The 23,169-nt window shown below is 38.2% G+C and overlaps 1 protein-coding gene across 1 annotated transcript in view; it reads left to right on the top strand.

Moving 5' to 3' along the window:
- Positions 1 to 23,169, top strand: part of CCDC141 (coiled-coil domain containing 141) — a 183,350-nt gene that overhangs the window by 121,873 nt on the left and 38,308 nt on the right. Inside the window, exons 9-12 of the mRNA XM_087434957.1 lie at positions 7,774 to 7,915; positions 9,628 to 9,747; positions 11,466 to 11,657; positions 22,501 to 22,680. Of these exons, the coding sequence (XP_087291083.1) occupies positions 7,774 to 7,915; positions 9,628 to 9,747; positions 11,466 to 11,657; positions 22,501 to 22,680 (634 nt within the window). The remainder of the gene's footprint in view (positions 1 to 7,773; positions 7,916 to 9,627; positions 9,748 to 11,465; positions 11,658 to 22,500; positions 22,681 to 23,169) is intronic.

Raw genomic sequence — 23,169 nt, 5'->3', positions numbered from 1 at the left:
TGGTAATTCTTTATATTTTCATGTTTTACAGAGAAATAAAAACAGGAGCTAATTGGGAGTTTGCATTCTCTTTCCACGATTTTCATTTACGTTGGCTATCTCTACTTCCCTTGGTTGATAGTGTGAATGGTAATGAACTTCAGACAGAATGTGGTTCATTCATTCATTTATTTGTTTACTCCAAAAATATTATTGCATGTCTTTTGTAAATCAGGTATTCTCAAGCATCTAATGTGATAGGGGAAGTGTCTGCCTGTGTGCTATTTATATTTTGGTAGGAAGAAACAGTCAACCAACAAATAACCAGTAAATGAGATGCTCTTATGAAATGGGATAGAGAGTGACTGTGGGGAGGGGACCTTTTAGACATCATAGTCAGGGAGGAATTCTTTAGGGAGAAGGAGCTACCATGCAAATAGCTGGGAGATGGGTGGACTTGTCAGAACAACAGCAAAGGAGTAAAGAAAGAAGAGCTGTGTGGCCGGAGGAGAGGGCGACAAGGGGAAAAGGGCATAAAACAAGATCAAAGAGTCAGGTGGAAGTTAGACTATGTTCAAATGCTCATTGGCAATAACGGCAACCACTGGTGTGCTTTATATACGTGAGCGAATTTAATCCTCAAAACCACCCTGTGATATGGGTACTACTATTGTCATTGTCCCTGTTTGGTAGATAAGGAAGCTAAGGCACAGAGATGTTTAATAACTTGTCCTTCTACCCCTCACAGGGTAGTAAGAGGTGGAGTGAGTACTGGAATGCAGAAATTTTGCTTTCTTTCAGTTTATTTAAAAATTATTGAACGTACATATAAGAATCTCATATGACATACCAGCACTGGACTTCAAGGGCCGTCAAAGATATATAAACCTGGCCTGGAATCTCCAGAACCTTACTGACAGCCAGTCAGGGAATGACATGTCAAGGAAGGTGCTCTAGGCATGAGGAAGCCATGGGGACAGTGAGTGGCCCACCTCTTCAGAGAAGGGAGACACAATCTCAAGCTCCTGTGATCAGCATAGGTCAGGTAAAGGAGTGAGACTTGAGAGGACCATTGTTGAATCTGATAATCTAAGGCGGGTGAAGGGTCTACATCTTCTAGCCAAGGTGAACAGAATCAATACCTACCACACAATACATTTTGAATTCCTTTGTATCTGTCAGCTCTATCTCATGGCTTCACTTTTCATTCTGCAGTGTTCTGAATCATCCCTTAGTTGTTTGGCTTGTGACAGCATCATCTCCTCACCCAGACCACGACATCACCTGAGGTCAGCCCTCAAGGTCAACCATGTAGGAAACCTCTTTTATGTTTCTTAGTATTTACACACTAGGTGATTTGATTTGAAATGTTAAGGGGCTGGTACAACATTAAAGGAAAGCTTCTATCATAGTAAAAATTTTAAAAGATCTTAAGTGGAAAACAAACAAAAACAATCCCCACCCTCCAACAAAACGAAAGAAAGAAACAAAAACAGAAATTTCCTTTGCCTAATAGAGTCATCTCTGATTGCATTTTGTAGGAATTCTACCAAGCATCTAAGAACTTAAAATAACTGTTTTTTTTAAAAAGTTTGATGATGCATTTAGATGGTAAATGTCAGATACTGAAATTTAGGAAATTACAAAGTTGAGTTCTTATGACAGTGTTAACTCAGCCACTTTCCAAATATTTTCATGTCTATATTAAGTTGTTCTTTTTAGAGGTTGAGTAAATATCATAACTGCAATCTGGGCCTGTTAACATTGTTAAGACATTTATAACTCTGAAACTCTTAGTATGGAAGGCACCCAAAGTTCACACTTTCCATTAAATCTAGGAGTAATTAGATTAGGTTCTTGTAAAATATCTAGAGTCACTCATTACAATATGAATTTACTTGTTTATGATGCCGACAATGTGATGTGAAGTCACAAGGATCCCAGGATAAGAAGGTCTGGAACTGCAGCGTCTACAGAGGAAGCCTGACTCAAGGGGCAGAAATCTGTGCCTTGGCTGACTGAGGAGGACTTCTCTCAGTTTAGAGGGCTTAGAGAAAAAAGAACACAAAAAAGCGAGAGAGGGCGAGATGTGAGTGGACATATTGATGAATAAAATGCTCATCACAGTGCTGGTTATGGTAATGCAAATCTGAAAACCACCCAAATATTCCCAGAAAATAGGGAAATATTCGAATAGTTTAAGGGCAAACACATTATGAAAAATTCTACGCCAATATCAAAAGAGTGTTTTTTTTGTTTGTTTTGAGAACATAAATCCTTTGGAATGCATGCTGATTTTGCCCTCATGTGAGACCTGCAGCTGGTTTTCTTTTTTCTGCTAACATCTGTTGTCAATCCTCCTCTTTTTTTTTCCCACTCCCAAAATCCCAGTGCATGATTGTGTATCCTAGTTGTAAGTCCTCCTAGTTCTTCTATGTGAGCCACCGCCACAGCAGAGCAACTGACAGACAGTGGTATGGTTCCGTGACTGGGATACGAACCCGGGCCACTGAAGGGGTGAGATCGCTGACTTTTAACCAATAGGTCATCAGTGCTGGCTCTCAAAAGAGTGTTTTTGAGAAATACTTGAAGACAGAGAGTATCCTCACAATATACTTAAGTAGGTCAAGTAGGATCCACATTGTATGTATGGCATCATGCTAACTTTGGGGTGGGGGAAGGACTGCAAAGAGAGAAACTTTTTGGAAGGAAACACATTAAAATATATTTTCATATTTTCCAAATTATCTCAAATGAGAATATTTGTTTAGCTCTTGCTGTGCCCTTTTTATCTGAGGATTTATGTCGTTAATCATGGAAAATTTTCAACAGTTATCTCTTTAAAAGCGGATTTTCTTTCGCTCTCTCTTTTCTCCTGTAACTCCTAGTAGAAGGATGGTGGATCCTCCCAGTCTGCTGCTGAACTGTCTTTCCTATTTGTCATTCCTTTAGCTCTTTGCATTGCATTCTCAATGAATCCCTCAGACTAATTTTCTCTTTTGCTAATTTTCCCTTTGTTTTCACTCATTATTTTTACTTTTTTGTTTTTTAGTTTTCACAACTATGTTGTTTTCATTTCTAGGATTTCTAACACTCTTTTTCGCATCCAATTTTGTTTTATTTCTGACTGTTTTTGTTTCAGAGTTCTTGTTCTGTTATTATGGTTGTTGGTTTTTCCTTTATCTCTCTGACGATCTCAGACTTTTATGTTAAAGTTATTTTCAGATTGCCCTACTTATTTTCCTTTCAGATAGAGTACATTTATCTCCTGATTATTGAGTGTCTTTTCTTCGGATTTATTTTCCTCATGTGTTCTGAAATTTTAGATGATACTCTCACCTGGAGTGGGAGGTGTTCTTTCTTTGCCTTTATTCTCCTTGCTTTGCTCTCTCTTGACTCTTTCCTCCTTAACAGCTTTGCAATGACATCCCCCGGAACTCACAGGGTCTCCAGTCCAGACTCAGTCTTCTGTTGCTTGATCAGGTTGCACAAGCTCCCATGGAGATACTATGGCTCTCAGAGACGCAGCCAGAAAACCAGGTTGGGGGTGGTACCTAACTGCCCTGCTGTGTCTGATTCCTGGGTCCAGTAGTAGTTGTCTCTAGCATTTTTAAACCTCCTTTCACAAGGAGGGAGAACCCCATCTCAGTTACTGATTTCAGATGGAATCCTAGCTATGGTACCCTTCACATAGGACATATTTTGGTCTCTATGACCTCATAGGAATGGAACTTGTGGCCATCTCTGCATGCATCTGGACCAGGACCCAGGAGCCCTGTAGCTTCAGCTCCGCTTACTACTTTCTGTTTCTTCATTGTTATGTGTATATAAAAGGTGTGTGTGTGTGTGTGTGTGTGTAATATTTGTTTGGTGGGGAGGGATTCTCAATGTATCACTTAAGTCAGAAAAAAAATTATTGTAAAAACATGCATTTCATTTGTACAGTATGAATGGCAGTTTTTCAAAGTAGGGATGAAAACTAGAGAGTGGCCATTGTTTCCCCCCAAATAAAGATCATAAACATGAAGGGACACTGTTTGTGTCCCTGTCAAAAGAAGCAGCATGCTAAAGATAAATAAGAATTTTTTCATTTTCAAAGTATAATTTGTCCATAGTCAGAAAGAAAAATAAGATCAGCTGATTCCTTCTGATGAGATAGAGTAAACCGTCAAGTGCTTACCATCTGGTTCAGCTCCTAATCCAGATGGGCTGCCAATAGTAATTTATGAAAGGTTTGAAAGCAACTTGCCGTTCTCCGGAAAGAATCATTAGAACACATTAAGGGGATTTGCTCCCCTCCCCCAGCCCCAGTTTGCAACAGATGCAAAGACAGGGCAACTGCTTTCATACAGCAAATAGAACAGTCTATTTTTGAGCCAGAAGTCTCTGATCTTTTGGGGGGGAAAAATCAGTCATTTTTCTTCCCCCTTCCCTCTCCTCTACTGGTTCAAAGGTTAGGGGAGAAAATGCTCCCATGATGGAATTTCTAACAAACGTCTGAAGAAGCCTTCACAGTCTGTCGTTTTTGAGTATCTGTAATGCTTGGAAAAGTCAAAGTCAACATCAGGAATATTCTGATGTACCTCATGCTCATATTACAGACAGGCACCATCTAATCCATTCTTATAGAGAAAGCCCAAAGGTCAATCAGTATTTCCAAAGCAAACTGTAGAGCCACAGATTGTTAGATCTAGAATTTAGTCCCCTGTTAGCCCCTCTCACACCCAATCAGGCAGCACATGAGCAGTGTGTCTTCAGAATCAGAACAGAATGACAGGGCGCTTTGTTCCACCAAGTTTCTGTTGTCCGCCCTGAGCTGTTGTCCCATCATTTATTTAATATTACTGTGAAGCAATAGGACTCATTCCTGGGTGACTGATGGAACTCTATTAATTTATTTTCAGTTCATGTAAGAATTGCTGGCAGAGAGTGAGGTCATATTTTTCCATTGATCAAACCATTTTTTCAAGCTCCAAGGAAATTGCTAATATTCATGCTATACATGTTTTAAAATGTTCAGAAGAAAAGTTTGAAATCAGTGTTTAAAGTTTCTAATTGAAAATGATGGAATTAGGGCTGGTTCTGACCTGCAGATTAAGTTTTCATTAAGAAGGAATGGGAGCGGGACTGGGGTTAGGAGCATGACAGGTATATTCCAATTGGGAATTAGGAGAGGGAAGAGATTAATGCCCGATCAGACAGAGATGATCTAGCTGAGGACACAGAGAGAGGAAAATAGGAGCTGGCTAGGGTAAGCAAGGTAATTGAGAACTTCTCTTACTTAGCACGGGGTCTAAGCTACAAGTAAGAGTGGGGTGCACAGTGGACAGGCAGTAATACACAGCGGAACAAGGCAATTCAGTCTATCTCTCTAAGGCTTTTAATAGAGGAGGAAAGTATCAATCAACCTAACTGTAAGTGCTAAACCATACCAAAGAAGAAATTGAGCAGTCTTCAGATAGCCTAAAACTTCTATAAGAGGGCAAAGGGCAAAGTCGTCATTGCTTAAAAACTATTGGAAACTGTTACTAGTAACATTTTTATACAATAACTATCTGTGCATATGCTCTTCTTGTTCCTTAAATCTATGTCTTCTCTTCCCTTAAATGTTGATCAAAAGGTATTTTATTTAATTTGAAAATATGCATTAATCTACTACTTACAAGGCTATGTGCTCAGGGCTGCAGAGGGTATATGAATGAATAGACTGTTGTTCTTTCCCTTAAAGAATTTACAATGCAATTGATATACACGATAAGGCACAAATCACCATAAAATGAGATAGAATCTCCTAGGTCATTGAAAAATTGAAAATGAATGGGCCTTCCAAAGACAGAAAGAGAGAGAGAGAGAGAGATCCTGTTTGGTTGGTTGTGATTCATCTAAATTAAAATTATAAGTTACTAAAGAGCAATATTTTTATGGAAGGAATGCTTGATTTGGTTTTGTGTCCCCATTTCTGTTCTCTGTGCTGGAGGGACCTTCAAGTTGTGAATTTGAACGAGGTGCCATGCCCCTCTAGTGGCCACTTTGCAAGCTACACCTCAATTTGCTCATCTACAAAATAGAGATAACACTTATACCCAGATCACATGGTAGTTATACGAACTAGAAAAGAGACTGCTTAAAACGTTAAAAATGTATGCCTTGTCACAGTAAGTGCTCAATAATTGTTTTTAGAAAATGTTTACCTATTTACTTTCACAAACTTTGTTGTCTGTACTTTCTTTTCACTTCTTCACTTTTTCTTTTTTATTTATCTTTCTCATGCCAGCTTTGCATATTCTACAGAACACTTAGACCCTATAATATATAGGACAACTGGGTATTTAAGTGCTTTTTTAGCATATAATATCTCAAAGTCTAAAACTCAGTCTAGTAAAATGCTATTATTATTACCAATACACTGCTTTTACAGAATTTGCAGATTTAAATATCATGACTTATTTTTAAAAGTCTCCTGATTTATTGATTGATTATACTCTTCACTGTCTCTGAGTTATTAAAATGCAAAACTAATTGTTTTAAGTGTAACATCTGTGGAACATTATGTGTCAGAAATAAGATTTCTCAAAGTGGTTTCGTTTTCTCCCCCCAATTAAACTTCTCTGAGACTCCAGTGGTACCCACGGGGATGCGCTTGAATCCCATGCGCATTTGACACGATCCTCAAGCTGATAATGATGAACTCTCACCTCTTTAGCAACTTCATTGTCACTCCTGTGAAGTTACTTTAACTCTCAGTCATTCGGGTTCTTGCCCTCATTTCATTAGTAATTAAATTTATTTTTACAAAGACATAAATTAATTATTTGAGGTAAAATTACTGAAATCTGTACCTCGTTTCAAGATCTTTTTTAACTGTGGGGTAATTAATTTTGAGTTATCGTGTTAATCTTTATTAGGATTTGAAGGAAATGAGTGATGGGAAATGAAAGACTTCAACTTCTTATACAGTAGGAGAGGCTCTGTTTCAGGGATAGGTTGAAAAATTAAAGAGTGCTCATTCCATCAGCAATGTTCTTTCACTGTCTTGCATTGCTAGCAGGCCTAAGTTGGACATGGTTAGGAAACTTGCTAATCTATCTGTAGACCAGAGCAAATGGGGTCCAAGTCTAAGTTCATTTGTTGTTTTAAAGGCATTTTCATTTTATGAGCTCTCATGTCCCTTCTCTTTTTCTCATGAGGCCAGCACAGGTGAAAAATGACAAGGTGAGGCTTGGTTTCTTTTTTACGAACAAGTATATTAGATTCCTAATTCTTGGTGATGACTTGGTTTTCATCTAATGGATACAGCCTTGAGTATTCGTAATCATTGAGAACAAGGTCCTTAGTGTTACATAAATATTTTACCCTATTGGATGAGTAAATGTTTTGTTAATTGGCTCATCCACATTTCTATTCAAAGAGCATCTTTAGATAAACCAAGCTTTTAAATAACACCCCCAGGAAAACTCTTGGCAAACATACTGTGCTTTTTGCCATAAGGTTCTCAAAATATCTTAGAGAAATATTAAAAAGTAAACCTTTAGAAAGGAAGATTAGACCTGGTTGCAAAAACCCATAACTCATCTTTTCCCTCAGGACTGACTGACTTAAACAAAGGAAGATAATTTGGTTTTGCTCTCTGCTGTACCAGGACTACTTAACTTCTCTCATCCTAAAGCCTGAAGCTTGATAACTTTTCTCAACTCATATCTATCGTGAAACAGCAGATCCATTTTCAAATATTCTTTGTTCCTGGGGCTTCTATATGGGGGCAGAGTGGACTAACAGCTGGCTTGCTCCTTTCAGCTCTCAGGTGACTGGCATCCATGAGATGATGGAATGCATTCAGAGACGAGTAGATCATCTGACCGAACAGTGTTCTGCACACAAGGAATTTGCTCTTAAGAAACAGCAATTAACAGCCTCAGTGGAGGGCTACCTAAGGAAGGTAACTTTATTAAATGTGTCCTCCTTAAGCTACTATTTAGATGCAACTTCTGATTAGGTGATAATAGACAGTATAGCAACTGTGGCATGTGGGCATAGTGGGAGGATGGGGTGTGTCTCCTTAAGCTTCTTTTACGTTCCACATTAGGTTTTATAACTGAACAGAATAGAGTTATAATTCACCATTGCTCATCAGCCATCCCTGTCTCAGGTTGCCAAAACTGGATATGTAATCCTACCTGCCACCCCAGCCCTGAACACGTATACACCAAGGCAGTCCTTGCTTTCCACAGAATTGTGTTAACTGAACCATGTACATATTGGGATTGTCGTTGATTTACATTGCTCTGTGCATGGTTCCAGTATGCACAAGTTTCAGTTCACATGGTACCATACCACATGAGGACTGCAGATAGATAGATACCAAAAATGATGAGTTTTGGGGGTTTCCAGGAATAAACTGCCATTATCATACTTTATTGAGCCAGGTCAGTGCAAAGGACATGGTCATTCTGAATAGAAGCAGACGTGAGAATCCTCTCTGCAGGGTGAATATAATGGTTTGGTATGGGAGAATTTTATTTCGTATTTTCAAAGAGGAATGAAAGCAGGGGTATTTGTAGGTGGAGCATATAGCAAAAACTAGTAATATCTCAATGATATTAATGCTAATGAACCTCGCTGCACAAGTTGGGTCTCAAATTTTCAATGATGTTTTCATTTGATACGATGGACTTAGATGCCTGACTTAAACAAGTAGAATTACTAGACTCACAGGAGAGGGCGTTTAATAACCATGTCTCTAGCTAAATTGTCTCCTCACCTGTTATTGATCCAAAACCTTGGGAATTTAGCCTTGTTCTGATATCTGGGTCCAGGGAGATTCCAAATATGGTGGCAGCTGTGGTGCCACAATCCCTAGAGCTTGAGACTCAAGCTAATTTGGTGATAGTGGAAAACACAGTAGGAACTCAAACAACTGTTGCTACTTGTCTTCCTGCCAATCTGACTGCGGAAAGTATGGACTCTAGCTAGAGCCAGGGGATGAAGGAAGTAACTTGGATGGAATAGAATCTTTTAAAGGTCACTTTATTCATTGATTCATGTGTACTGAAGATCAAATCATAGGCCCCCACATTCATCAAATAAATGGCCAAGCGTGTCCTGTGTTTTATTGTCACATGTACAGGCTTTGGTGCTGCCCTAGGGTCCCTCACCCCTAAACATAACAACCCATAGGGTGATCTAATACCCAGGTTTTGGACCTCTACTTCAAGATGTGCCTGTAAATTGGGCCCCATTCAACTTACAGTGAATGATTATGAACTAATTATTCAGATAAATTCATCTCTGCTGATGTGTTAGCAAGTACATTATTATTTCTAGTAATATAGCTAATAAAATTCTTAGAAGACATGGATGATTGCTTATATCTCATTGCTGTCAATATAATATATGTCTGTTAATAAATATATATCTTTAATCATATACCCTCTGTTGGTAGGTCAGTAGTATTACCTCATATGAAGAGCAGCATTATTAATTTAAATATAAAATTCTGAAATATTTAAAACTATTTTTAGATTAAAATTGATACATCTATTTAAAGTAAAATGGAAATGTAGAGAGTAATATTTATTTTCTCTACACACATGCATACATAATACACAAATACATATTACTAAGATTGCAATATATTCTTTATTCCTAAAGGTGGAAATGTCAATTCAGAAAATCAGTCCAGTACTTTCCAATGCAATGGATGTAGGTTTCAGCCTTTCTGAATTAGAGAAGATTTTGAGTAAATATTTGGAACTAGATACCCAAGCTAAGGTAAGTAAAACAAGAATTATTATTATGGTTATGATTTTGTAAATATGGTTTATTTTCTTTACATTCAGTAGCTATAAACTTAATCCTGGTTCTCTTGAGGGTTGCAATTCTAAATTAACATTGTGGCAAATAATGGCTTAAAAACTACTATTATGTGCATCTAAATTATTTATGTATACACGTGCGTTTATTAGGTGTTTGAGCTCACGGAACTCAGCATTATAGCCTGGTATTAAACACTCACTTGGCCCCTTTTCCTTGCCTGGGTGATGTTGGCAACTCCTTTTGGGGATGCCAGAGGAAGCAGGGAGAGTGCGTCTGTAAGACTGTTTGTGATTTTCTGCTAGAGTAAGTTACAAAAGGAAATTACTGGAAGCAGCATGCATTAATGCCAGATTCCAGGAGGCAAACAAAAACACAATCTTTTTGGCACACCCAATGTTTAGAGACAGAAAATGGCCCTCCAATCCCTGGGACCTTCTCTAGCTCCTTCTCACCCCTTTCACATGAGACTTAGATTCAAATATTCCTGCTAGCAGCTCCAAACCTGCGCTGAGTCCCAGGCTGCCCCGGCAGGTGTTTAGGAAGGTGAACCAGGTGCCCTCTCCTGGCACCCGAGTTGGCAGGAAATGGCCCAGCTACTCCGTCAGTTCTCAGCAGAAGAGCATCCTTCACAGACGGCGCCCTCTCTCGAAACTCACAGAACGAACAAATTTTTTTAAATGGGGTGTTTTTTATTCATTATTTAAAATTTTTAAAATAAAACATATGTCTGAATTCAATTTTATTATTTTATTTTAAAAGTTTTAGAAGGAAGAAGGAAATTGCACGGGGAGAAACTCTCCCACTTCCTCTTTCCCAGAGTGCTGTCTGGAAGCAGCACTTAAAAATTGAAATTACCTTCATTCAATGGAGTACTTGGGAAGCATATTAAATACAAGCAGGCAAGCAATCCCTTCTTGCTGCAGATGAGAGTGAAGCTTTTTTCTTTCATTTTTGGTTGATTCCCAGCTTGGTCTCACATGAAATTTTACATGGCTCTTTCTATGGCAGTTGTATATGTAATACCTACAATTCCTACTCATCTATTTAATCAGTGGTTAGATTTCATGTGCCAGAAATTGCCCTCAAAAGAAAACGTAGGAGAGCCACCCTAAGCGAGTCAAATTACCCAACTCTTTAGGCTATTTAAACCTAATATATAGTACTTCTACACTTGTTTAAAAACCCTTCTAGAGAGATTTAAATAAGACTGCGTAATTGATATGTCATTTTTTATAAGTTAAAAAATGAGTAAACAATTTCTATAATTTTACCATTTCTTATATAACAAAATTAGTTTATGAATTTGCTAGAGCTATTGTTAAATTTCGTAAAGCAATTCTTGTGTGTAATTATTTTATTAAACTATTTAAAACATTTCTGCCGCTTTGTTTTACAGTCTTTCATACCAAATAACCTTCCTTCTATTCGTGACACAGAAAAGAATGCTCTACATAAGAAGTGTAGCTGACAGTGAAAGAATGTTTTGAGATGGTTTTCATTTTAAGATGACTTTTTTTTTTTTCATTTTGAAAGTTATGCCTTTCTTTTATTGAGGAGAGCCTTGGTACGAGTTTAATTAATAATCGTAATAGATGGATGTACAGAAGGTAATGAAATGTGAATGTTCATGATTCCACTGTCTGCTTCTGACCCCCTGTGCTTTGCTTTCGTAGGAGACATCACATGAATTAGAGGCAGCTGCAAAACTTATGACAGAGAAAAATGAATTTGAACCCGATGAGGCAGCATCTCTTTCTTCTAAAGCTAAATGGCTAAAGGAAGAATTAAAAATAGTTGGCGAAAGCATCGGCTCTAGGTCACATGTCCTGCAAACTTATGTGGCCTTTCTAAAGTCATCAGAGGAGGTATGGTACCTATGTGCTGACCTTCCATGGCAAGGTGGCCTCTGCCCACCGTCCTGCTTCCTATGGGGATAGAAGCCCTGGGGGTAATTCCATATCCTCCTCCTCAGTGCATGTACTCACTTATTCTCCAAGGCACCATCCGGGGACTCAAAGAGTAAGTCGTTTACTAAAAAATAATACAAATATGTATGTGTAGATAGATACACAAATAAGCAAAGTAGTTGTGCTGGAGCACTTTTTACTATGGCCTACAAATATTTATAATATCCTAAAGATAGAGCAAAATGATTTAAAAATAAGTCATTTTCTATTTAAAAATAAGACAGGAATTTCTTTGAATACCTAAGCAATTAGTGTGATTCATTTAAAATACACAGAATCAGAAATTACAGGCTGTTACATCCAGTTTCAGATTTGTCTTGTTTGATACCTTTTAAGAAGTTTCCTCTGAGAGCTTCTCCTGAGGCATTATTTTGATTGTTTGTATTAGGTAATCTGGAAAATTCCCTCTAATACACTAGGATTCCTTCTCTCAAAGGTCCCAGCTTCTTGGAGATAGCGTCAGTAATAGAAAAGTGCCAGGATCCTACCTCATTTAACTCTGGTCCCAGTGCAGATCAGAGAGGTGGGTGCTGGTTTAGTGGGTGGTGGAGCCAGCAAGGTCCACTCAAGGGTAAAGCCAGCAAAAGTTAGGTAGCATGTTCAAATTCCATCTTCTCAACCCACCCTCCCAACTCTCCCACCCTTACCTCCCACTACCACCGTTCTGGCCACGCATGCCTCCTCTGTCAGCTCTCCTCTAATATCCTGAATTCTCGCCACTCTGGAGGAAGGCCATGCCCCGGCCCTGGAAATCTCGGGTAACCACTGCCTCCTTTTCCACATCTTTACTCCATCTTTTGTCATTTCTGGCTTTTTTTTTTTTAGTTCTTCTTAGTCCTGAACTCTCGTGCTTCAGCAGAGGTATCACAACTGAAGGGATTATCCTGTTGATGAACATTTTTATTAAGAACTTGAAATGGTAGAGAAGATATAAAGAAGAGTTTGTTTTCTGCAACTTCGTTGCTAAAAATGTACCTTCTTGGCTTCTAGTTCAGGATCTACTTCCATGGCTCACTCTGGCCTCTGGGACCAAGAGCCTCTCTAGGGCTGGAAACTGAGCTTTGCAAACAATTTTCTCAGAAGGAGCCCGTGTCCTTCCATCTTTCCGGCTTTCACTAAATCTGTTTCCTACCTGGCAGAGGCTTCTGTCCTTCTAATCTTGGCAGTGGTCTCAGTCTCTCACTCTCCTACCCCATCAGGCTTTCCTTCTTTCCTCACCAGCTCGTGGTTACTCATTTCCATGCCATTCTCCATGCCCTCAACTCCCTGCCTTTCAACCTGACTAACCCTGCCAATTCCCAATACCAGATCCATCCAACACTCTGTTTACTCAGTTTCTCTTTCCAAGCTTCCAGACGTTCCTGCAGAAAATCATACAGTTGTGCTGATTGGCACTCTTACAAATGTATGGGTCTCTGCCTCGGCTGGGTCCTCCATATGCTCGCTAGTTGGCACCCATTCAGTAGTGATTCTCAAACATCTTACCCCAGTTTCCATCGTTAAATCTTAGTGATAACCTTACCTCATACATGACTGAAAAACATGAGGCCATTGAACCTAACTCCTTGACATCCTTCGACTTCCAAACCTAATGATATGTTCACCCATCTTCCACTGTGGCCGGTAGGATCCCTACTCATGTCCAGCATTAATCTGTAATCAGTATACTCCTCCGTCCTTCAGAATCTAGCTCCAGTAACCATCCTCTAATATTTCAGATTTGCTTTTTTCCATTGCTTCCTTCCCTTTGGTCTACAGTTATGCCCAAACGTTCTTGCCCTCATCAAGTCTACCACTCTATAATTTTCCTTCCCTTCACATCTGGACTCTTAGAATGGGAAGATGACATTTCTTGCCTCTCCTTGCTCATCCTCCCTAGTCCTCATCACACTGCCATTTAGTTTATCCCCTTTTTAGTCCTGCCATTCGCCACTTCTTCACTCCACTGAAAATGTTCTCATAAGCTACTTACTAGTTGACAAGTGAAATTGTGTATTTTCAGTCTTTATCCTTCTTAATCTCTCTGCCACATTTAACCCAATTACTCACTCTCATCTCCTTTGACTTTTTTTAAAGAACAGATTTATTGAGGTATAATTTACATAGCATTAAATTCATCTACAGCAGAGTGCAATAATTTTTAGTATATTTATAGAGTTGTGCAACCATCACTGCACCCCAGTTGTAGTATATTTCCGTCACCCCAAAAAGAGCCTTGGTGCACATTTTTAGTCAATCCTGGTTTCCACCTCCAGCCTCGGACAAGCACTGATCTGCTCCCTGTCTCTATAGATTTGCCTTATTTGAATATTTCACTTAAGTGGAATCATCCTGTCTACTGCTTTATCTGTTCCTTCTTGTTTTTCCTAATTCATTTCTCTGTTCCTGAAGTATGGTGTGTCACAGAATTCCTGCTTGTACTCTCTCTTTTGCACATTCTACACACTTTCCCTACAAAAATCACAACCCCATCTATGATTTCAAGTCACTAATAACTCAAAAGTGGTTCCTCAGCTCCAGCTCTCCTGAACTCCAGACCAGTGCTTTCAACTTCGTATCATACTAATTACCTATGTATCCTGTAGGTTCCTAAAACTCAACAAAACACAACTCAACTGGTTATTTTTTCCTCAAAGATGCTTTTCCTTCTGTATTTTGGCATTGGATTGATAACTCTACCATCTTTCAGAAGTCCTAGGTAGAAGCTTCAGTCTTTTTCAAGCCTTCTCTCAATGAGCACTTATTTTGTACAGGCCCTGTGCTTCTCATTCCTGACTTCATTTAATCCTTACAACAAGTCTGTTTAGTTACTGTTACCCCCATTTTACAAATGAGGGAAACTGAGGCTCTGGAAGTTAGGTATACAAGATCAAACAGCTAGTAAACATCAAAGCTGAAGTTTAATCCCCTATCTCCTCCCTTTTGCTTTTTCCTGTTCCAAAGGCCATGCTATCTCCTGTCTGTCTACAGAGATAACCTAAAAGATTTCTGAATTCCCCTTCCTCTCCATTTGCACCATCAGTTCCTCGGTCCAAGTCCTTATCATCTCTCACCAAGCTTAAAGAGGTTGTCTTCTGCCTATTCTCTTCCCTCCTACAATTCTCCCCTTCACTCCTCCTTTCAAAAAATGGTCATTCTAAAGCAAGTCTAATCATGTTACCTCCTGAAACTCAGGTGATTTGACAAATGTAATTTGTGAAGCAAGCTGCAAATAACTTTTACCAAAAGTGGATAAAGTATTAAAGTTTATCATTAATTCACTTAAAAAACACACTAGTACAGATTCAAGGGAATTCCTATAATGACATCATTCTCATTTGCATTCAAGGAGGCTTTTTGGAACAGTTAGAAAAAGGGGATGAATTAAAGTTTATGTTTTGAGAATTGCTCATAACTGACAGGCCATTCACACTTGTGCCTTCACACACGTTAGTCCTTCCAGTTGGGATCCCCTTCTCCTACTCCCTCTCACCCTGGACAATTCTGAAAGACACAGATCAAATGCCGCTTCCTGTGGGAAGTCCTTCCCTATTTACTCTATGTAGAGTTGGTGGTCCCTCCTCAGTGTGCCCACAACATTGTGTGTATATACTTGTCTTTTGTTGTAATAATCTGCTTATGGTTCTCTTCCTCCCAGAACTATCATTAGGAACCTAAGGAAATAAGTACTTAATTCTTACTGAGTTAATTTAACTAACTCATGAAGGATAAGTAGGAGCAGAAAATTGAGGAAAGATCATTCTGGGCTGAGAAAACAAGCATCAGCAAAACAGAGGCATGAATAAATGGAAAAAGAGAAACAAGGAGAGAACTCTGTTTCTTAGTGCCATTTGCATGCTCTCCTATTAAGTTCATTTAAATTTAGAATGATGACAAAATCTGTAAAATATAGTGACTGACCATTGCCTGAAATTTAGATTGCTTTTGGTGGTTATGAGCTCTTTGAGTTTTGTCCTATTGGCCATTAAGTATTATTCAAATGCATAAAACTTGTGTCAAAAATTGCCTACTATTTCTACATCACCCAACTACGAGTTAATCTGTAGTTCTACAGGCACATTTGATTTTATGTAAGCTCTGTTCAAAGAGAGTGATTTAAAATAATCTAGTACTGCTTACATTGATTAACAAATGAGAAAATATATTTCTAGGGAGGCAAAGTAACATACCTCAATAAGATTAGCTCACGGAGACAGTTTAATATTAATACTTATACAGAAAATTAGTAATTATTTGTACTCGTTTGTTCTGGTTTATCACTGATTAGAAGCAAGTTGTGATTTACTAATTATTTTTTCACTGACTTCCATTTCTTTCTGATTTGTATTCCTTGATTGCATATATATATATATATATATATATAATGTCGTTCTTCTGAATTATAAAACTCAGCTTTAAATGGAACCACACTGGTCTTTGACATAAATTGTCCCCAATTGCAAAATATACACGTGTATAATACATAAATATGATTTTGGCTATAGTAAGTAGGTCTTACAGGTAATAAACTTGTCAGCTCAATTTACTACCCAGTGGTGGTCCTCTCTGTCAACAATCTAAATAGATTTTCATGTCTTTTCAGTAAATTAACAATATTCAATAATTATTTAAAGAATTCTGAAATGCGGTTTCCATTTAATTTTTTTTATTGATGTTTTAATAGTTTATAACATTGTGAAATTTTGGGTTGTATATTTTTGTTTGTCCATCACCATATATATGTCTTCCTTCACCCCTTGTGCCCACCCCCTACCCCCATTGCCCCTGGTAACCACAATACAGTTTTCTCTGTCCATGTGTTGGTTTATATTCTGCATATGAGTGAGATCATACAGTGTTTGTCTTTCTCTTTCTGGCTTATTTCACTTAACCTAATACCCTCCAGGCCCATCCATGTTGTTGCAAATGGGATGATTTTTTTCTTTTCTTATGGCTGAGTAGTATTCCATTGTATATATATACCACATCTTCTTGATCCAATCATCAGTCGAGGGAACTTGGGTTGCTTCCACTTCTTGGCTATAGTGAATAATGCTGCAATGAACATAGGGGTGCATAAGCCTCTTTGGATTGTTGATTTCAGGTTTGTTGGATAGATTCCCAGTAGTGGATAGCTGGATCATAGAGTATTTCTATTTTTAATTCTTTGAGGAATCTCCTTACCGTTTTCCATAGAGGCTGCACCAGTTTGCATTCCCACCAGCTGTGTATGAGGGTTCCTGTTTCTCCACATCCTCTCCAACATTTGTTGTTTTTTGTCTTGGTGATTATAGTCATTCTAACAGGCATGAGGTGATATCTTAGTGTTGTTTTGATTTGCATTTCCTTGATGATTAGTGATGTTGAACATCTTTTCATGTGCCTATTGGCCATCTGTATATCTTCTTTGGAGAAGTGTCTGTTCATTTCCTCTGCCCATGTTTTTGATCGGGTTGTTTGTTTTTTTGTTGTTCAGTTGTGTGAGTTCTTTATATACTATGGAGATTAACCCCTTGTCAGATGTATGTTTTGCAAATATTTTCTCCCAGCTGGTTGGTTGTCTGTTCATCTTGATTCTGGTTTCGTTTGTCTTGTAGAAGCTCTTTAATCTGATAAAGTCCCACTTGCATATTTTTTCTTTAGTTTCCCTAGTCTGGGCAGGCATGTCATCCAAAAAGATTCCTTTATGACCAATGTCAAATAGTGTGTTGCCTACATTTTCTTCTATGAGTTTTATGCTTTCAGGTCTCACCCTCAGGTCTTTGATCCATTTTGAATTAATTTTTGTGAATGGCGATAGCAGATGGTCCACTTTCATTCTTTTGCATGTGGCTGTCCAGTTTTCCCAACACCGTTAATTGAAGAGATTTTCCTTTCTCCATTGTATGTTCTTAGCTCCTTTGTTGAAAATTAGCTGTCCATATATGTGTGGTTTTATTTCTGGGCTTTCAACTCTGTTCCATTGATCTGTGTGTCTGTTTTTGTACCAGTACCATGCTGTTTTGATTACTATTGCTTTGTAGTATGTTTTGAAGTCAAGGATTGTGACGCCTCCAGCTTTGTTCTTTTTTCTTAGGATTGCTTTAGCTATTTGGGGTCTTTTGCTGCCCCATATGAATTTTAGTATTCTTTTTTCTATTTCCGTGAAGAATGTCCTTGGGATTCTGATTGGGATTGCATTGAATCTGTAGATTACTTTAGGTAATATAGACATTTTAACTATGTTTATTCTTCCAATCCGTGCACATGGGATGTCTTTCCATTTCTTTATGTCATCATCGATTTCTTTCAATAATATCTTGTAGTTTTCATTGTATAGGTCTTTCACCTCCTCGGTAAGATTTATTCCTAGATATTTTATTCTTTTTGATTCAATTGTAAATGGTATTATCTTTTTGAGCTCTCTTTCTTTTAGTTCGTTATTAGCATACAGAAATGCAACTGATTTTTGTAGATTGATTTTGTACCCCGCAACTTTGCTGTAGTTGTTGATTATTTCTGATAGTTTTCCAATGGATTCTTTAGGGTTTTCTATATATAAAATCATGCCATCTTCAAATAGTGAGAGTTTCACTTCTTCGTTGCCTATTTGGATTCCTTTTTCTTGCCTAATTGCTCTGGCCAAAACCTCTAGTACTATGTTGAATAAGAGTGGTGAGAGTGGGCAACCCTGCCTCATTTCTGTTCTCAGAGGAATGGCTTTCAGTCTTTCTCTGTTGAGTATGATGTTGGCTGTGGGTTTGTCATAAATAGCCTTTATTATGTTGAGGTACTTTCCTTCTATTCCCATTTGTTGAGAGTTTTTATCATAAATGGATGTTGTATCTTGTCAAATGCCTTCTCTGTGTCTATTGAGATGACCATGTGGTTTTTATTCTTTGTTTTGTTGATGTGGTGTATCACGTTGATTGATTTGCGGGTGTTGAACCATCCCTGCGTCCCTGGTATAAGTCCCACTTGATCGTGGTGTATGATCTTTTTAATGTGTTGCTATATTCAGTTTGCCAATATTTTGTTGAGGATTTTTGCATCTATGTTCATCAGCGATATTGGCCTGTAATTTGTATTGTCTGTGTCTGGCTTTGGTATCAGGGTGATGTTGGCCTCGTAGAATGGGTTAGGAAGTGTTCCATCTTCCTCTACTTTTTGGAATAGTTTGAGAAGGATGGCTATTAAATCTCCTTTGAATGTTTGGTAAAATTCACTGGAGAAGCCATCTGGTCCTGGACTTTTATTTTTTGGGAGGTTTTTGATTACTGTTTCAATCTCTTTACTTGTGATAGGTCTATTCAGATTCTCCGTTTCTCTTGGTTCAGTTTTGGGAGGTTGTATAAGTCTAAGAATTTATCCATTTCTTCTAGATTGTCCAATTTGTTGGCATATAATTTCTCATAGTATTCTCTTATAATCCTTTGTATTTCCGTGATATTTGTTGTGATTTCTCCTCTTTCATTTCTATTTTTATTTACTTGAGCCTTTTTTCTTTTTTTCTTAGCAAGTCTGGGTAAGGCTTTGTCAGTTTTGTTTATCTTCTACAAGAACCAACTCTTTGTTTCATTAATCCTTTCTACTGTTCTTTTGGTCTCAATTTCATTTATTTCTGCTCTGATTTTTATTATTTCTCTTCTTCTGCTGACTTTGGGCTTTGTTTGTTCTTCTTTTTCTAGTTCTGTTAGGTGTAATTTAAGGTTGCTTATTTGGACTTTTTCTTGTTTGTTAAGGTGGGCTTGTATTGCTATGAGTTTCCCTCTCAGGACCGCTTTTGCTGCATCCCATATGATTTGGTATGGCACATTTTCATTTGTTTCCAGATATTTTTTGATTTCTCCTTTAATTTCATCAATGATGCATTGGTTGTTCAGTAGCATGTTGTTTAATCTCCCCATTTTTGTCACTTTCCCAATTTTTCTTTCATGGGTGATTTCCAGTTTCATAGCATTATGGTCTGAAAAGATGCTTGTTATGATTTCAATCTTCTTAAATTTATTGAGGCTTGCTTTCTTTCCCAACATATGGTCTATCCTTGAAAATGTTCCATGCGCACTTGAGAAGAATGTGTAGTCGGCTGTTTTTGGGTGGAGTGCTCTGTATATGTCTACTGGATCTATCTCGTCCAGATTTTCATTTAAGTCCACTGTTTCTTTATTGACCTTTTGTCTGGATGATCTATCTATTGATGTAAGTGGGGTATTAAGATCACCTACTATTATTGTGCTGTTGTTAATGTCTCCTTTTAGGTTTGTTAATAGTTGCTTATGTATTTTGGTGCTCCTATGTTGGGTGCATATGTATTTATAATTGATACGTCTTCTTGGTGGAGTGCCCCTTTTATCATTATATATTTCCCTTCTTTGTCTCTCTTGACCTGTTTTATCTTCTTGTCTACTTTGTCTGACATGAGTATGGCAGCACCTGCATTCTTTTGTTTGCCATTAGCTTGGAGTATTGTCTTCCATCCTTTCACTCTGAGCCTGTGCTTGTCTTTAGAGCTGAGATGTGTTTCTTGGAGGCAACATATTGTTGAGTCTTGCTTTTTAATCCATCCTGCCACTCTGTATCTTTTGATTGGAGAGTTCAATCCATTTACATTTAGGGTAATTATTGATATATAAGGGCTTAATGTTGCTGTTTTGTCATTTATTTTCTGGTTCTTTTGCATTTCCTTTGTTTCTTGTCCCATTTGTTTCGGACTGCCAATTCAGTTTGGTGGTTCTGTCTTATGATTCTTCTAGTTTTCTCTTTGTGTATCATATGTGATTTTGTTTTGATTATTTGTTTAGTGGTTACCATAAGATTTGTATAAAAAATCTTTTGTATGAGATAGTCCATTATCTGATGGCCTCTTATTTCCTTATACTAAGTCAATTCAATCTCTTTCCTTTTCCTCTTCTCAGTCATTCTTGTTATAACTTATTCTATCTTGTGTTGTTGGTGTGTGCTTACAGTGATGAGGTTATATTTATTTTTGGTGAATTCCTTCCTTTGATCTTTGATTTTGGTTTTTAAGTGGTTGCTTACCTATTCTGGTAAAGATCTACTACTGATTTTGTCTACCTATTTTTCTCCTTGCTCCAAGCTTTGTATTCTTCTTTCTCTTCTTTTTTTCAGGCCTGAGCGCCTTCTTGAGTATTTCTTGTAGTGGGAGTCTCGTGGCCATGAACTCCCTTAGCTTTTGTTTATCTGGGAAAGTTACTATTTCTCCATCATATTTGAAGGATATTTTTGCTGGATAGAGTATTCTTGGCTGAAAGTTTTTGTCTTTCAGTATTTTGAATATATCATTCCAGTCTCTCCTAGCCTGTAAAGTTTCTGTTGAGAAATCCGCTGAGAGCCTGATGGGAGTTCATTTGTACGTTATTTTTTGTTTTTGTCTAGCTGCCCTTAATATTGTTTCTTTGTCATTGACTTTAGCCAGCCTTACCACTATATGTCGTGGAGTGGGCCTTTGCCTGTTGACGTATTTAGGCGACCTATTGGCTTCACTTACTGGTATTTCCTGCTCCTTCCCCAGATTTGGGAAGTTCTCAGCTATTATTTCCTTGAATAGGCTCTCTGTTCCTCTTTCCCTCTCTTCTCCCTCATGAATACCTATAATTCTTATGTTACATTTCCTAATAGAGTCAGATATTTCTCGGAGACTTTCTTCATTTCTTTTTAGTCTTAGTTCTCTCTCCTCTTCCATTTGGAGCATATCTGTATTCCTATCCTCTATAATGCTAATTTTTTCCTCCATATTGTCAGCTCTGTTCTTTAAAGATTCCAGATTCTCCTTTATCTCCTCCATTGTGTTCTTCAGCTCCATCAGTACTGATTGGTTTTTCTTTATGATTTCAATCTCTTTTGTGAAGAAACTCCTAATCTCATTGAATTGTTTGTCTGTATTATCTCGTATTTCATTGAGTTTTTTATGATAGCTATTTTGAAATCTCTGTCATTTAGGTTATGGTTTTCTGTGTCTTCATGGTTGGTTTCTGGGTGCTTGTCATTTTCCTTCTAGCCTGGTGATTTCATGTACCTTTGCACTGTGGTTCCTGTATTCGCTTTGTTTTTCCTCATCCTGGAAATATCTGGTTGCAATTTCCACCCGCTACCACCATGTGGGGGTTAAGGTCTGTGTAATGTGAGCCCCCTGCCCTCTGCCCCTGCTGCTTGCTGCAATCGGCTGGCCACTTGGTCTGGTCTGGTCAGCTGAGCTGCAGTGTCCGGCATGCGGGGGGGGGGGTCTCTCTTTTGCCACTGGGTCATTGGCGTGGGGGGCTTCTCACTCACCCCTCTTTATCCGCTCTCCTGGGGTGCTCAGATGTTGATGGTACCCTTGTAGCAGTTCTGAGTCCTCTGTGTGGGAGTTTCCCACTGGCTGAGAGAGCCCAAAGAGCTACGGTTTCCCTGCAGAGGGCTGCCCCTCCCCCCTCTCTGGGAGCCATGTGGACCAGGCTCGCCGATCTGATGGGGAGGGAGAGGAGTTTTCCTTACCTCTCCCCACTTCCTCTGGGGGCCCCAGCACAGTCCACTCTCAGATGTGCGGCAATGTGGATCTTTCCGATCTTCCTTTTCACTGTCTAGGAGTCCATTGTTGGTCTGTGACTGTTCCTTTTGTTGTATCTTATCAGGGGAAGAGTTTACAGGAAAGCTCACTCTGCCATGACGCTGATGTCACTCTCCTCCATTTAATTTTTATATAGGCTTTTAATGGAATCTAGTGTTATTTTTTAAGCATGTTTTTAAGTGTTCTTAACTTTCATTTATATTCTCCTTTTTGTAGGTAGAGCAGCAGTGTCAGAGCCTTAAGGAGTTTTACCAAACTGAAAACCTGCGGAAGGAAGAGGACGAGGCTAAAGCTAAGCATTGGTCTGACTCTGCTGAGAAGCAGTGGCAGCTATTTTTAAAGAGGAGCTTTTTAACTCAAGATCTAGGGCTTGAGTTCCTTAATTTAATAAACATGGTGAGAATGACATTATATGAGTCACACCTTCTGCAAGGATTACTTGTCAAAGTCAAAATCGTAAATTCAAAAGTTCAACTGTCTATTAATCAGCAGTGCTGGCTTAGAAAGTTCTTTTTAGCTTCATTCAACCTAGAACAGTCCCAGGATTTACAAGCCTAGCATTTACATGCTTATTTGGTCCTAAACTTCTTTTTAGTTTATAACATGAAGGCTATGTTAATTATTAAGAAGAAAGAGGGACTATAATCCAAATGCAACGTTGTTATTATTACATAGAATCCTCAGTAGAATTTCAACCAAAAGTTCTGGGTTATGTTGAGAGCATGCAAGAAGATCCTTACAAAATTTCCAGCGGCTAAAGATAATGTCTAGGATAAATCTTCATTTTGAAGAATTTCTTACTATAGCAGATCTTTTTAAATTTTTTTTTTTAATTTTATTTATTTATTTTTCCCCCAAAGCCCCAGTAGATAGTTGTATGTCATA

The sequence above is a fragment of the Ceratotherium simum genome, chromosome 9 (genome assembly GCF_057802395.1).
Source record: "Ceratotherium simum simum isolate JZ-2026a chromosome 9, ASM5780239v1, whole genome shotgun sequence".
Taxonomy (NCBI): domain Eukaryota; kingdom Metazoa; phylum Chordata; class Mammalia; order Perissodactyla; family Rhinocerotidae; genus Ceratotherium; species Ceratotherium simum.
Note: the sequence above shows the minus strand (reverse complement) of the source record. Positions and strands in the feature narration are given on the sequence as shown.